Source organism: Uloborus diversus, chromosome 10 (genome assembly GCF_026930045.1).
Source record: "Uloborus diversus isolate 005 chromosome 10, Udiv.v.3.1, whole genome shotgun sequence".
Classification (NCBI taxonomy): Eukaryota; Metazoa; Arthropoda; class Arachnida; order Araneae; family Uloboridae; genus Uloborus; species Uloborus diversus.
The window spans coordinates 86,941,216-86,958,216 of NC_072740.1; the positions used below are offsets into that span (position 1 = coordinate 86,941,216).

Genomic DNA, 17,001 nt, shown 5'->3' on the forward strand with positions numbered 1-17,001 from the left:
CTTATTTTCCGACTCCCCCTCGTACAATGCGGTGAGGTACCGATGGCAAGTTCTCAATGTAGTTCTGTTAAAAGATATTTCAGTGAGTCCCTTATAATTGCTCGAAGGTATACGGTGTAGAACAGTACAGCACATTTTGTATACGTATATATATATACATATATTAAAAATAACTCTCATTTCATTGATAAGTGAATATGCTTAGGTTTCTCGCTTTTTTTTTCCTTACACAGAAAGCATATAGAAAACATGATTAGTACAACTGCAAATAAGAGGCAATTTACTGCTTTTTGTGTGTGAGCAATGTTCTATTGTCATATCTATTTACAAGAAGAGCTTTCAGAAAACAGCCGATCAGCAATGTCTTGTTAAACTAGAATTTTAACAACATACACGCCAATTCCTCAGATGCGTAAATAAAAGTAAACACAACTTTCTTCTTATTATAACAAAATTGATGACAAACAAGCATTGCACGCGATGACCTCTATAGAACATCCAACTCCAAAAGGGAAGAAAACCGGAACCTTTAAAGAAGAAAATAAATTTAGGTCAGGGTGTATCCCAATTTATACTGATATTAAATATAGAACCGAAGACAGTTGCCCAACATGTTCGCTGAAAGCCCAGAGGCGTCATAGGTCCGGAATTGGCAAAAATGAATTTAACGACTTTGTCTGAAGGAGAATGCGATGATACTAGCTGGTTATACCGTCGGGTCAGAACGCCATCTCAATCTTCAATGTCTCGGGGAAAATAAGAATCCAATTTTATACAGCCATGAGTTTTCAGATCAAAATTGATCCTAGCTGCTTTGGTAAGAAAAGATAATCACGAAATTGGCAAAGCAGACATGAATACTTCCTTTCAGTAAACATAGTTACACACAGAGGGAATAAATGAATTAATAAATAAAATCAATCTTTTCAAGGGTTATAAACAAGTTGAAATTAGTTCCCAGGTCGAAACTTCCCTAACTGTATTAAGATACAAACAAATCACTCTTTATGTAGGGACACATGAAGGTCCACAAAAGATTTGAATCATGATATTGGTCTCAAAATTAAATTTAAGTATGGAAGTTAAACCCACGATCTGAAAATGTATCGGCATATTACAGACATGTTCGTTAATTTGAGACCCGTGTAAAGTTGTTTCGGGTGTAGCAACGGGGAAACGGTGGGCCTAAAACTAGATTCGTGGGGGGGGGGAGTATTTAAATGGGATTTGAGAAGTATAAGACATATGTACAGGAAGGGCAGCCCGGCCCTAGGCCTCTACATTTTAGGGACTGCAAAATTTGAATTATTCTATAAAAGCTTGTAAGCAAAACTGAATGCAAATCTTTTTATATTTTTAATTTTGACACTTTGGATTACTTATAATTTCTTTCCTAACTAGGGCATGGATGGTACAACTTAAGAGCAATAAATACGATAAAGAGTAAAATATTAAAAATCTGAAAATTTCAGAACTGGCCATCTTCCCATCCAAAGAATTTACCTTACTTACTTTAAATTCCAATAACTGATGAATAGAATTGATTCAATATGATAGCTACATTGAGTAACAATATATTAATTACATTAGTATTGTTCATTTTTTTCTTCAAAGTATATAAGTAACCTTGAAGTGGCCACTACTGGAGTGTTTACCTTAGTCTAGGTCACGCTACAAGAAAAAAATTACTAGAAATGTAAAATAGGTAAATAAAAATGAAATGGTTCAGTTGAAGTTGATTGATCACTGGTCTCACGGACTACTGAATTCTATTTCATAGTGGTCTGATGTAGTTTTCGCTGTTTATCAAGTCAAATGAAGAAACGATACCAAACAAGTTATGTTTCTTTTTCTGTAACTGCTGAGAAAAGTGAGTTAAAATGAAGTGTGTCGAAGATTTTACGAAGAATATAAAGGGGGGGGGGGGTCACGATTCAACGATTCAATTTAATGTAAACAGGGGAAACGTAAAATAAATATTGCTATTCAAAATGGGGAAAAAATATTTTTCTACCTGAATGATAATTAACGTAACTTATTTCGCTTCACTGATTCTGAAGCGTCTAGAATTGTGCTGCTATTAGACAGTCTGAAATATTTCAAGGTCAGAAAATAATTTTGTTTCATTTATAATAATTCATCAATGGTAGAAAATTTGATTTTTGCTTACGTCCTACAAAAATTTTGGCACAACACAAAAAATAAGGAAGTTAGTAAACACCAGTCTCAGGCTGTCATTTAAGGAGGTCAACTGCCCCCCCCCCCCGGCTTTGAGAAATTAATGCATTTACATTTAGGTGGAATTGGTTTTCGCCATTATTGAATACATATACATTACTCCCCCCCCCCCCTCGTTAAAATTCGAAATAGTGGACTTGATCAGGAAACTTTTCTTGACTTAATTTCTTTAATAATTACTCTTTCACAACTGCAGAAAAAAAAAACCCTCTTGTGGACGAGTTAATATTCGGACAGGATAACCTTTACAAGTCTTCTAACACTTATTTCTCAAAAACAATAAATAAATAAATAAATAAATGAATGAATAATCTAAAAATGAGAAAAAGAGTACTTGAAGAGCCTCAAGTTTAAAAACACTGGGGACTTTAAGGGTCCGTCAAACCACCCTAAAAATGCTCTACCCATCCCTTTTACACTAGTGATCTAATTATTGCTCTAGTAGTCTAAGATACAACTTAGGTTGACCTGCTCTCATCTAGTTTTCTAATAAGTTACGTATATAAAAATGTAGATAAAAATGTTACAAAAACGATGCTAAAGGGTTGTCTCAGCAGAAGTGGTCAAATCTAGTGTCATCGCGATTTGAACTTCCAATAATTCAGTCATTCTGCAGATTTTCTGCTAATATCTTCAGATTCAAGAAGACATTTTGCTGAAGTGTTCAGATTTTCTTAGAGACATCAATCTTTTTCCTGCGAAAATGTCGAGTTTTGAGCCGAGTAAGCATTGTTTGCGGGAAATTTAGATCTACTTCTAATCAAAAAAATCTGCAGACAATTTGCAGATTCCTGCAAAATTTGAAGATGACTGCAGGAAATTTCCAGAATCAGTCAATTATTGAAATTTTAACTCCATGATTTGACCACTTTTGTTTTATATAACCCAATATCATCGTGTTTGTAACATTTTTGCCTACATTTTCATACATAACCGATAAGGAAACTCGATGAGCGTAGGTCAACCCAGGCCGGATCTTAGACTACAGGGTGCGTACAACCGAATAAAATCCAACGTAATTGTGCGCTGCTGTAACTGGAAATGAAATAAATAACAATACCGAAAAAAAAAAAAATGTGTGATGAGAGATGACACACAAATACTCTGCTTTATCCAAAGCTTTTTCAAAAGAAGAAGTGCACGATAAGGCAGCGTCTCGCATTTCATTGCCTGTCATCTAACACTGAGTGTTAAATTCAGTTAATCATCTTAATTATTGAGAGACATTAGCTTAGCTCCTAACAATTCAAATATAACTGAAGAATGAAGACATCCGACGAATGTACCATGTCCAACCCATGATTAATGCTTCAGTTATTAAAGCAATAAAAAAATCCTTCAAAGAAATGGGAGGAATTATTCCCTGAGGTTTGACCCAAGGCGACCTTTCCCACAAGACTTTCCCCTCAAACATTTTTTGGGCGGCGAAACTTTGAACGCTTAAACTTATCGACCTTCAAGATGTCAAAGAAACAGAAATCAGCTCATTCAAAATTATGGTCAAAATATATATTTATCACTGGAGTGATGCACTATTTTTCTCAAGAACATGAAAATAACTTAACTGTATTAAAAATGAAAAAATAATTACATTGTACTATTTTCAATCAATATACCATAAAAACAATATATATATATATATATATATCGACCATCACAAGTAACAAATAAAAAAGAGATCAGTATTTGAAGCCCCACCCCCACCTCCCCCTTCATGTATGTACAGTAAAAAATATTTGAAAAATAAATCGGTTTAAATTATTATTTTTTAAAATTTTTTAAGAGACAAAACAATTATCAAGTCTTTCTCCCCTTACTACAAATATTTATTGTTGAATCTTCCACCCCTATAGCTCTTCAGAAGAAATAAAACAGTTAAAGCAATGCTACCCCCCCAACCCCCCTGCAGATAAAAATCATTATCACAAAATTCTCCGGAAGATGTGGGAGACCCCCCCCCACCCGAGTTTAAGAGTTCAATTTATATAAGAATCAGCCCGAATAGTGTCAGGAAAAATTCTTATGATGCGTAGTTTAATTGCAACGTGCAAATACGTACGTAGCTGTACTGAGTGTCATTTTCTTATATGTTATACTACGTATGTAAGTTTTACCTATACTTTCATTTTCAATGAAAAAATGTATTTCTTTGTGCAACTGCAACATGAAAATGATTTTTTTTTTCATACACGAAGATTTTAAATATAACAGGGATCTTGGAAGCGAAAAGCTTTAGTAGACCCCCCACCCCCCAGAAAAGTAGTAATGAACTTATTCCTAAGCCTTTACCGTATTAAGTTTTTTATCTTTCATTTCTTCATGCGAAATTATAGTATTAGTAGTAATGTCTCATTTTGTGGGGGGGAGGGATACTGAGAATAAGGAACATTTCGGAAAAGGAAATAAACACAGGTTCTTGTTTTTTTCTCTCGATAAACTATACTTTCGTGAAAGATTACCAAAATTTTAGCTAGTGGAAAAAAAATGATTTGTCTGCAAAATGGTGTAAAGAGAAATCTTAGCTTAATAAACGCAAACGTTCGGCAGAATAAATATTTTTTTAAGCATTTAAAAATAAATTTGTGCAGAACAGGTATATTTGTTAGTTTGAGACCTTTTTATTATATGTCGACTGCCAATTGTGTAAAAACTAGCTTTGATCCTCCGATGCCGCTCGCCCAGCCCGGTATTATTTCATGCAAAAGGAGAAAAAAACAAAAAATTTCGCTGCCCGCAAGGAAAACGAATTTATCGAGGTGATTATACCCTTCATAGTGAAACTGAAGCTTTTCACTTAAACGACTGATTTTCTTTTTCCTCTTCAATCTTTCAATTCATTATTTTCGTTGTTGAAAAGTTTTAATCATTTGTATTACGACCCGAACCGGGAGCCTTTTAAACTGCCCGCCTACAATGCTTTAAGCTAGGCCTCCCACGTAGTAAGTCTCGCAAAGCCGACAGAGTCAAAACTAAATTAGTTCGAAATATTAATGAGGAGGTGAAGTTCAAAAAGAGTTGAATCACAAACGATCAAAAAGTGAACTGAGAAAGGATATTTCTTCAGCCCGTTAAAAGCAACAAAAGTTCGTACAGGAGGGAAAAAATCCACTTAAAATCGAAAAGAGAAAACAAGTTTTGTTCAAAAAGGATTTATTCTATTTCAGTGGTCAAATAAAAAAGAACTATTTCTCTGGGAGAATCACCAGAGTTGCTTTTAATCTCCCATCATTTGGGTTCCTATAACTTGTTTGGGTGCAAATAATTGATTTATGAAATGCAAATAGTTGCTTTATAGTGTCATTTTGGTGGTATCCCATACTAAGAGCTATCCCGTGTAAACAAGAATTTTCCCGATTTTGAAACAAAATATAGCTTTAATTAAAATTTGTCTTTTAAGTTTTTAAACTCGAATGATCCAACTCAGAATCCTGTATTTCATTTTAGGTCTTAATGTCACTTTTTGTTAGTTGTTTATTAACAAAAATAAAAGGTACCCCATATTTGGTGCTTTTACCCTACGTTAAATAGGAAAAAAAAAAAAAAAAAACATTTTTGTCACATTTCTAAACTTTGCTTGTTCTTTTGTTTTAATTAGCAGCTAAGTATTTTACCATCGCGTTTGGTATCTGTTAATTTTTTATAATGATTGAAGTTACGAACAAATCATACATTTAAAGCATGTGCTAACTCAGAAGAATGTTAATATGTCAAATAATAATAATAATAATAGTAATCGGAAAAAAAATAGCATTGTAAATTTTACAAATGAAGGACTTCTATTCTTAACGAATGACGTATCATATTTCTACGAAATAAATCTACAGAAGAGGAAAATATAATTTAAATTTTAAATAATGAGACTGAAAACTAATTGAGTAGAGCAAATGAGACTTCCAAAAGAAAATGTCTAGAACTCGTACCCATTGTTATCTACCCACCCTCAACCATCAAAGGTTGGCGACCGCGCTTTTAGCTGAAGAAAAACCTGTCTACCTTGCAAGGTCAAGAAATGGTATTGAGAAATGTCAGATTATTAGAACAAAATAAATCTGGTTTAATTGAGTAGAATTAGACTCCGCAACTACATTTCTAATGCTTCAGAACTTTTAAAACGATTGCACGAAACTTTTAAATCACGCCGAAAAAAATCGCTTGATTAAACACAATTGATTAATCAAATATTAGTTTAGCATGAATTTACGAGGAATTGACATTGTAACTCAGTAACAAACAAGGTTCGACTTTTCAGGGCATTACAATTTGCGAAAAAGGTTTAAATTTCATTCTTCGTTTCTTCGAAGTTTAAACGATAATTTTCATTGAATTTTCGGCGTGAAATTGGAAAACCATGAATATAACTCAATAATCTATATCCAAGGCCCGACTAACTAAAAGTGAGGTCCTAGGCCCACTATAATTTCGAGGCCATTGAAGAGTGATTTTTGGGGGGCCCTTTGTTTATCACAGAACTATGTAAATTATTTATCATGTGCATTCATGAACCCCTTCAGGGAATCTCATAATTGGGACATGGTAAACTCGCTACTGGTAGAATTAATAAAAATTATCCTTTATAAGTTCTTTTCCAATTAAAAAGTCGTTATTTTTTATTGCTACTTAAAAAATACATGAATTTTTCTCATAGTTGTAATGCTATGCATAATTCTTTAAATAATTTGTGGCCCCTTTGGCAGATGGGGCCCCAGGCCCAGGCAGCCTGTGCGGTAATCAGGCCCTGTCTAAATCATAGGCGGCTGGTGCACCAAAAAAGTGGGGGTCAAAAGAAGTGAGGGATTGGGGGCGAGTCCCCCGAGGCGGGTGTTTTTTTTAATGTAAAATTGGGCTTTATTACTGGCTCTAAATGTTACTGATTGAATAACTTGTAAAAATGTGAAATGCATCAAAAATCGGGACCGCTGGCCACCGTAGACTTTCCCCTACCATTTCAAAATTCCACTCTTCAGAAATAATATGAAAAAAGTCCATTTATTAGTTTTTACTTTTGTAAAATGAATCAACCCATCCAAAAACAAAATAATTTTTTTAAATCAATCATTAATTTTTAACTCTGAAAAGTGAGGGGGCAAGGCCCCTTTGCCTTAGGAAGTGAGGGGGCAGTCCCCCCCCCCTCCTCGCCCTTCCCCGTTCAAGCCACCTATGATCTATATAGTATGATTTTTTACATTAAATTCCAAACTCAAAATAGAATTACCCAGCATTTTGTAACTGCAACCGACTACATTTTTAAGTTCTATAATCACTGCGGTAACAACCAAAAAAGTAATTACATACAAATAGCTGATTCTGATTGATTCATTGACTTTTGAATGCTGATTTCAAGAAAAATAGTCGAAAAATTCCATCACTTAACAATTTCTCAGAAATTAAAAAAATTAGATTTACCATCCAGCCCAACCACAGTAAACAGTAATATATTTAATGAAAGGGGTAAGCACATAATGTTATATGTTGTCATTATGCTGAAAGTTGGAGGGGAAAAAAAGGAGCAATTTTAAAGTTATTATTATGCTCAAAATTCTTTTGTTCCATCGGAGTTATCCTAAAAATAGCTCTAAATAGGTGGATTGAATTTGCCAAAAAAAGCTTAATTAAAATTCAGCTATTATCATAAGAGAAATTGCATAAGTGTCATGACTGGAAATAATTCACTTACTCTTCCCCTTCCCCTATTTTACACTTCTGTTCACTGCTCAATTATTCTTTGATCGAAAAGATTCTGTGCAGAGTAGCACAATTTTTATAAAGGTGTTATATATCTGTACCGGGTTTCTTTCTGCAGCAGATGAGTACATAATTTTATGGTTTTAATGTTTAAAGTTTTAATTTATCTAATAAATCTAATTTCATTTGTTCGCATTATAGCATAATAAACATCAAAAATGAGAAAAGTCAATATTCATTTAATGCATATTATGCTACTAAAGTATTTACAATACAGAACAGCATTCTCGGGGGATAAATTTTCCAGGCATTTATTCGAACAATAATAGTAAAAGCAGGGGATGTCTATATGAAGAGGGGGGGGGGGTGCTTGGGTAAATTGCAGGGAGAACGCTCCACCACTCTTGTGGGGGTTCACCCCTAGCTAAAGTTTTTGCATTCTAATATCTGCAATAGAAAACAGCCATCAGCCATCTCAGTTAATTTATTCTAATAATAATAGCTGAAGCATGGGTGCCCATTTGCGTGGGGAAGGAAGGAAAGGGCATGGCACTGACTATACCATTAGCAATGTTACAGAAATTATTTTTAAAGGATTTCAGTCTTTACCTTAGGAGGCTGCAGTTTTTTTCGGGGAGGGGGGACACGGCAAAATTGATGCGGGAACGCCCCCACTCTTGGGAGGATGGGTGTTCCAAGCAACTGAGAACAGCTATCGGCCTGTCTCTGTGAATAAATATCCTTGGTGAATAAATATCCCTTTTAGGGAGCGAAGAGCAGCCCAAACTAAATCATCTGCCTATTAAGATCTACAATATAGAAAAGTCATCGGACTTCTTGATAAGTGATTATTCCAGCAATTATTCTATAATAATAGCTAAAGCCCATGTGGAAATATTGACATTCCCCAGAAAACTCCAGACTCCGAAATCTATGTTTCATTAATCATACCAAACACGTTACGACTTATAAAAAATGGCTTTCCTTCGGCAAATAGAAATCCTTTTTCCTTGAATTTAAATAATAAAGATTACTTTAAGGCCCATGGGAGCTTCAAACTTAAATTTCCGGGAAGGGTAAAAATTCTCAAATTACCATAAGAAATTTCAAATTTTACCAAACCATAAAATACGAGCATATGCACGTATCTACATGTAATAAGAAAAGAGATTTGGCATCGTTAAAAAAACAAATGACAGAACAAAAAAAGTAGTAAAAACCAAACACTACACTATCCAAATTTACCAAACCAGAAAATATTTTGAGAGGTCAGTGACCTCCTGCGACTTTTCATCAGGTGGCGCTGTTAAAACCTGCAAATTACTTGTACAACAGTTGAAATTTTATCAGTGAGCTCAAGTTTGCAAGCAGTTTTTGACAGGTTAAATCGGAAATTGTAACCTTTTCATGTCAACAATTACTATTTGACACCAAAAAAACAATGCTATTTAAAAGAGTTTAAAGTTATCCCAAGGACAAATTTACTTAGGAAAGTGCCTAAATGACTGAAAAGTTATGTGGTTGATCTTGCCTCATTGAGAAAGAATCAAGCAGCAGCTAATTAGGTTGAGATTGATAAAAAATGTCAACACAAAAACAAAGGATAAAAAATATTTTATCCATGCCGAGAGCTATGCCAGCAAAGTGTTTTATTAATTTGCTTTATTTTTATAAATTTGCTACAATTTTTAACCATAATTATATTTGCGAACATAACCTGAAAAAATATAAGCCTTACTGCAAGTTTCTTCAATGAATATCTGCAGCGCAACTCACATACATAGTGCAGTACTTCCAAGATCTTTTTATAATATTTTATTTCATGCGTATAATTCCAGATATGGAGTTTAACATGAGTGAGAGTAATATTCCGACATTACAAAGAAGAAAAGAAAAAAAAAAAGTGGATAAAAAATCTTTGTTTCAATGCTTTCTAAAAATGTGAAGTGGGAGAAAATCCTTCTCTCCCACCCCCTTGCCACAAACATACATATTTTAACTATTCACCTGCCTTACGCTTCAGAAGAAATTAAAAGGTTGAAATATTCTGCCCTTTCCAAATCGAAATTATAGCCACAAAAGAATAGTGAAAAAAAACAGGGAAGAGGTATCTTAAGAAAACTGCTGGTAATTGGGGGGAAAAGGGGCCACATTCTGATACAGGATTATATCAGAAATGACAAAATATGGTGTGAAAGCTGATTTTCAGGGCAGCGTAATCAGACGTATAGTGACATCTAAACTGCATCATGACGAGCAAGGTATGCCACTAACAAGATTAACTGCTTTCCATTTGAAACAAATTAATTTGAAATACATAATAGAGTATGCTCCTTAAGTGACTTTTTCAAGGGTGGGCCACCCAGCCTGTCTTTTCTTCGAGAACGAGATCATTCTGCTTTTGTTGCCATTTTAGAGAAAATAACTCTACTTTACAGGCTGTTCATTTGAGGGATCAAAGCTAAGTTCATTTGGATTTTTTACAAACATAGTGTAATTATAAATTTGTGAATGCGGGGATGTTCTCCCCCCCCCACACACAAAAAGAGAAAAATACCCCTGAAATGACCCCCTCTTAAAGTTTCTTTCAATGCCACAATCTGTGCCATGACCCCTCCCCCCCCTGGTGAATGCATTTTGTTTTTTCTTCTTGTAACATGAACATCGAACATATACAACTTTTTTCAACTTCAGTAAGGATAGAAATTTTGAGTAGATGGGGGTAGAAAAAAATGGGCAAGTGATGATAAATCCTCGGGTGCTATTATTGATTTTTACGTTTTCAAAAACTTCTTCAAAAGCGACTAACCTCCATTAAAACCATTTTATTTAAGAAAGGAGAGCAGTCATTCCAGAGAAATTCTACTGTATGTACTTCCAAATACGTATACACTTTTTAATTGAAATCTTTATTCAAAAATTATAACAATTTAAATCAAACATGTTCTTAAGTGCAATAATGCAAAGGTTTATTATTTTACAAAATGTATTAAATTGCAATTTGCATCATAAAAAAATGAGGTGGAAAAAGGAGAAACATTTTTACACACAAATCTGAGATTTAACAGTTGCCGGCTTAACTCAGCAGAAAAACTCTTTTCAAATTAGAGGGGAGCAATGTTGTTCTTTTTAATGATCCGTTTATCAAAGGATCGTTCAATTCCTTTGATCCGTTGATTTAACTCGTTCATTTCAAAAAGTTGTTGCAGGTGATCTCTTTGCACGACATACTCGCGTACATTCGAAGTGTTTCATTAGATCAGTAATATTCTTTGATGGAAAAATTACTAAAATTATCCAAAAGTAAGAAAATATGCCTATGAAAAATGAATCAAAAAAACATTATTGAAGTTTAGATGTATAAAACGATTATAGTTTAGCAATTTTTTAAAATATTTCTCAGTTGCCGAATGGAAAGGTATGTTTTCCATTCCAAAAATTGTAAGTACCATTTCAGGTGGTCACATAATTAAGTTATTAAATTTTACAATAAAAAAAAAAACTATTTGTGATGTCAGAAAATTTGTAAAATTGAACTTATGTAAAATAGTGCTCTAATTCTAAACAGAAATATCATATCTCCAAGTGTAGTATGGTCACAGGTGAAAATAAAGCAAAAATAATTTTGAATGTGTACATTAGGTTACTTTTAAAAAATGTAAATCACGAAACCAATTTAAGAGAGAACTATAAAAAGTAAAAAAAGGCTAAAATATAAAACACGAGGATGTACATAGTTTTCACTAAAACTATATAAGTTAAACATAAATTTAACAAAAATGTTATAATCATAAAAGGTCTGCTTTTTAAAGAAGAACTGGCCTAAGATGTCGGAACTGACCTTTTTGACCCTAAAACAAACATCTGTCTACATACTTATAGTATTACCAATAAACCATGTATACCGAAAAAAGTAACAACTATATTGGTAGCGCAGCCGGAGTACCGGATAATTTAATTAAAAAAAAAAAACTTGCCTAAATATTAGGACGATTCAAAATTATTCCACAGTCTCAATGAGAACAGAAAAAAAAACGCAACACTTTTTTATATGAGGGAAAATTAGGCAGTAATAATCCTTACTGAAAATTTCTGGATATTGAATAGAAAATAAGCGACTTGGAAGTCGCCTAGATAAAAGAAAGTCAAATCAATACAGAGGGTTGTTGATAGGAGGAATATTATAGAAGAGAAAAGGATCATCAGAAAAGAAATAAAGGATATTTGTGGAATTTATTTTAGTGAAAGAAAGACAGAAAGCGCAAGAAGGATTTCAGTCTGTGCGTGGACAGGAGGTGGAAAGTCCAAACATTTTATTAGTCGCCCAAACAAGTTACACAAAACGTTACTAATGGATACATTGGAAAATTGCAGATGAACTGCAACGGCTAAAGAAAAATGATGAAAAAAGCAGAAAGTAAAAGAGATTGAAATGAATTTTTTGTACTGCACCTAGAAATAGGAAATTTGAGACTGATTAACAGTTAAATATTTGAAGATGAATGTAATTCAAAAAAAAAAAAAAAAATCATTTAATCACAAGTGCATCAATACTATGTTCCAGACTGCTTACCGTTCAGAAGAATGGTCATTCATTTTTTTGGTGAACGAACGGATTCGTTCATTTTAAAGATTCATGCTTTTTGATCCGTTTGTTCATGAACACATATCTATTTCAAATGTAGACTGAATTGCAACATTGGGATTCAGAGAAGTTGTACAAAAGCTTAGCCGTATCTATGCGTTGTTGCAAGATATTGTTTATAATATTCATTAAATTTACTGTCCTAATCTGATGTTGTCCTTTGCTACTAACTAATGACACATTATTGTTTTTTTTAATTTGTTATTATTATTAAATTTATTAATTTTAAACTTTTTTTTTACTGTGATTAAAAGCAGTCTTTCCTTTAAAAAAAATTAGTATCAATATAATAATGCAAATTACCTTCAACAACCGTATCTCATTTTGTAAAATTTGACCTATTTAACAGTAAACAGTACTTCCTTTACTTCGTGAAAGGAAGTAAAAAACTTAAATATTGTTGCATGAAAGAGTAAATGCCTTTTTTTTGTGGATTTATTATATTACAATTAAAATACACTTATTAAGGTTCGACTAATTGATTAATCCAAAAGAAATTCTTTAAAAAATAAATTACAAATTTTAAATAATTTTTACATTATCGTAAAAATTCTATGCACCAAACATGTGGGAAATCAGTTGATTTTCATTTTGTCTAACTCATCCATTCCACCATATACTCATAAGCGCAGTAATAAATAATAAATCTTCTTTCATAATTCAACTTTTTTTTAAATCAGGTTTTATTAGCAGGAATTGTGTAACTTGTGCTGCACTCAAATTTACCACCTGGTAGACCGAAACTCACGAGGCACTAAAAAGAAATGGTCTCATAAAGTCACAGGTTAATTAGTTATAGCCAGCTGTAATCAGCTCCCCGAGGTAATTGGTCATGCTGTTTGTAAGCTATCTGGGCAAAATCATAAGGCATTTAAACTTTAGTTTTTACAGTGTGGGAAATAAGAACTTTGTTTTGAGAAGCAGTACTGCTCCTCAAATTCTGATATTGAGGAGCAGTTCTCTTAAATTGCGGAGCATTTTTAAAACAATTGCAAAATATTTCATTTTCAACAAGAAAAAAACAAGTTTTAATAAATGTAACTATTTAATGCGTGCCATTTAAAAGGGTTTGAAACGATAACATCATTTACAAACTGTTATCATTAACTTTCACAAAATAGAAGAACTGAGCTAATTGAGGGTTCTATAAAAACTAGAATAATTAGGGTGTGAAAATTTCAAAAATTAAATTTATACCATCACAAAATATTAAAATCATTCGCACCCCATATAATAATAAAAATATTCATATAAAATCATTATATACACTACATCGACATCTAGATTTGTCATTCATATTTCAAAAAAAAAAAAAAAATTTTCACATCGCAAAATGTTTGATGCAATTTAAGATGTTTTAATGCGTTTCATATGTTTTGAATCACAAACTGATCTGATAAAGTTGATTTCCTAAGCTGGATGTTGGTGGAACAAATTAAAATAACTTTTGTGGTAGAAAATAACTTTTTCAATTTTATTATTATTTGAATTTCCAGTCATAAATCTCAAGCAAAGTAACATTAATGAATACAGTGGAATCCTGTTACAAAGAATATGAACACAACGCGAAATATCTGTTTCAACGAAATAACTTTCAGTCTGATTTAATTTCCATTACCTTGCTTGAATTCCATTACAAAAAAAATTATCTTCTCTTTAAGTGCATTGCAATGGGATTTCACTGTATTTCATAGAGAATTAATATTGATTTTTTTAAAAAAAGAAGCAGAAATTTGAATATGTTTAAAAACAATCAATAAGGCATCAGAGAAGTGGTACAAAACCAATGACACTCAGGTCATGGGTGCAGAGGCATGCACTGAAAATTTGGGGCCAGTCATAAATGACTTTTTCAAGGCCGCTCCATATTGTTTACCCCTAAATTTCACCCATAGTTTTAAAAAAACTGGAACGTCTTCAGGCTCGGGCTCAACAGGTGTCCCTTCCGCTCCCCCCCCCCCCCCCCGTGCACAGGGCACCAGTAATCAACTAGAAAAATCGACAGTAAACGGTTCTTAATTACGACAATCGGTAGGTATTCCTGCCACGGAATTAAAATGAGAGTTTTCAGCATCAAGAAAGCCACAAAAACATTAACAAGGTTCCAAGAAAAAAGTTTCTTGAAAATCCCCTGATTTAACTTCAAAAATTTCCCTGAATTTACAATCGTGATTATCATATATAATCTAAAAGATAGAACTTCATTAATATAGCAAACATACATGTTTGCAAGAAATACAAACAGTATATTTTAGTTTGAAAATAAGAGAAAAAACAGATTTTTTATATCAGAAAACAAGAAAGCTTAACATTCACTTTTAAGAATACTTTTAAGACTAAGCTTTTTTAAATTAAATTTTGTTTGGTTTAACTTGTGACATTTGAAAACTCACACTCACAATGACCGCAGAATTTCGATTAAACATTTCCCTATTCAGGTTTCCATGAAAATAAACACATTTTATTTACAAGCTTTTCAATAAAGCTTAATAGTAATTGAAAACTAAAAAATATATATTAAAATGGTGTTAATAATTATCAACACAATCGTCAGAACTTTTGAGTAAATTGAAAAAAAAAAAATGAAAATATATACATCTGATTTTGCAACTTTTATCAATTCCACGTCGGATTCAATCTCAAGGCTCTGTTGGTTTGTAGCAGTTCTTAAAAATAATTTCAGAATGTTTAGCATGTTTCATTGGGCGAAAGAAAAGAAAAGTGCCCTATGAAAGGCAAAGAGAAAAAAAAAGTGTCCAAATGAAAAGTAATTTCAGGGAGGAATAGGTACTTCAGAGGTTTGAGTTTGGCGATTGAAAGTTATAATCCCTGATATTTTGAGACATTTTCAAAATGCCCGGATGTTTCCCTGATATTTTCCAGAAATTAAAAAATTTCCCTGACTTCCAAGTTGTGTAACCACCCTGTAAAATGATTCGTTGGTATATTGGTTTATCTGTTGGCAACACGAACTCAAAATAAAATGATGTGCAAATCAAACAGTGAATTAAACAGTTAGGCAAAAAAAGTATCATGTTGAGGACTCAACATTTTGACAAAATACTGTGAAATTGCCCCTAAAACAAATCATTTCTCTACCCCTTGAAACTGAATCATATCTTCCCTCCAAAATGTTTTCCTGGCTGTGCCACTTATTAAACTTAGACTTGTTAGAATATAATATCACATTATGTCGACAATGATGAACATATTCTTACTTCAGCAAAAAAAAAAAAAAAAAAAGGAACTGAAGTCATAAGCACTACAAATTAATTATTTTGTGTCATTTTTAAAGTACAACAAAGCTGGTATAGGTTTTTTAAGCTGATAAAAATTTTTCACTCTGTTGAAACTTTTGATGTAAATAAATTTTTGACAACACAAAAAAACAAGAATAAATTGGCAACTGATTTTTTAATTTCTCCAACACTGCATTGCAGTTAGTCAAAATAAAGCATTTTTTGCTCAAATAATCCTTTTGACAGGTGAAAAAAACTTTCAGACATTATTTTCAAAGGACTAAAATCGGCTGATGTTGATAAAATTTAGGCATTTGAATAAGAAATTCATGAAGATACACTATTTCAATGCAAAAAGCGTCAAAATGAAGTTAGCGAAACATAAGTAAAGGGAAAATAAAATGACCTTAATAAGCATTTTGAATGTGCCACTTCAACAGAATCGCTTTTTATTCGCCAAAGCAACGTGCTGGCATGCGCGGGAGTACAAAATGAAAATATCAACTCAGGATTTAAACACATACAAGCAAGATAAATATAACTTCTAAAGATCACCAAACTTGTGTTTACATACACAGCTTGTTTTCATGTTGTTACTTTGTTGCGGTTTTTAAGGTTGATGTCACACTCTGATCTGTCAAGTTTATAAACAATAATCAGGAACTTACCGTGGAGGCTGAATCCTGAGTTCTTCGATATTGTTGTGCCATTATGACGATTCTATGTACAATTTCTTTCTTTTTCCGCTCTTTGTAATCATCGCGTTACCAACATCTCGGCTCGATTGCAAGTTCCAAAAGTTTGCCGTTTGCCCGGAAACTTCTCACCCCTATTTACTTCCCCTGTTTCCGCTCACTAGACACCTGTTCTGTCATTACTGGTGGGCAAGGGGCAAACCACGTGATAAAGTTTTTAACTCCTCCTCTTTTTTCTCTGGTCTGTTTCATTGGATAGTTCAAGCATCAATCAACTACGTCATTAAAAGTTTAGAAAAATAAATAAATAATCGAATTTAGCTGAATCAAATTACACCCAAACAGAAAGGGAAGAGATAGCGTATCCAAAAACACAGGATTTTCAAAAAATGACGGTTTGAAGAAAGCAATGGATGATGAAAGGGCACGACACCGGTCAATTATTATGTCAGTTCATATTAAATAAGAGACTTTTAAAGATACAAAGACACTTTAATTCACC

At 32.9% G+C, this 17,001-nt stretch overlaps 1 protein-coding gene across 1 annotated transcript in view; it reads right to left on the reverse strand.

Annotated features, from left to right (window-relative positions):
• The window catches only part of LOC129231482 (uncharacterized), a 103,323-nt gene extending 86,675 nt beyond the window's left edge, over positions 1–16,648 (reverse strand). Inside the window, exon 1 of the mRNA XM_054865811.1 lies at positions 16,473–16,648. Within this exon, the coding sequence (XP_054721786.1) occupies positions 16,473–16,514 (42 nt within the window). The 5' untranslated portion in view covers positions 16,515–16,648. The remainder of the gene's footprint in view (positions 1–16,472) is intronic.
• Between the last annotated feature and the right edge of the window lie 353 nt (positions 16,649–17,001).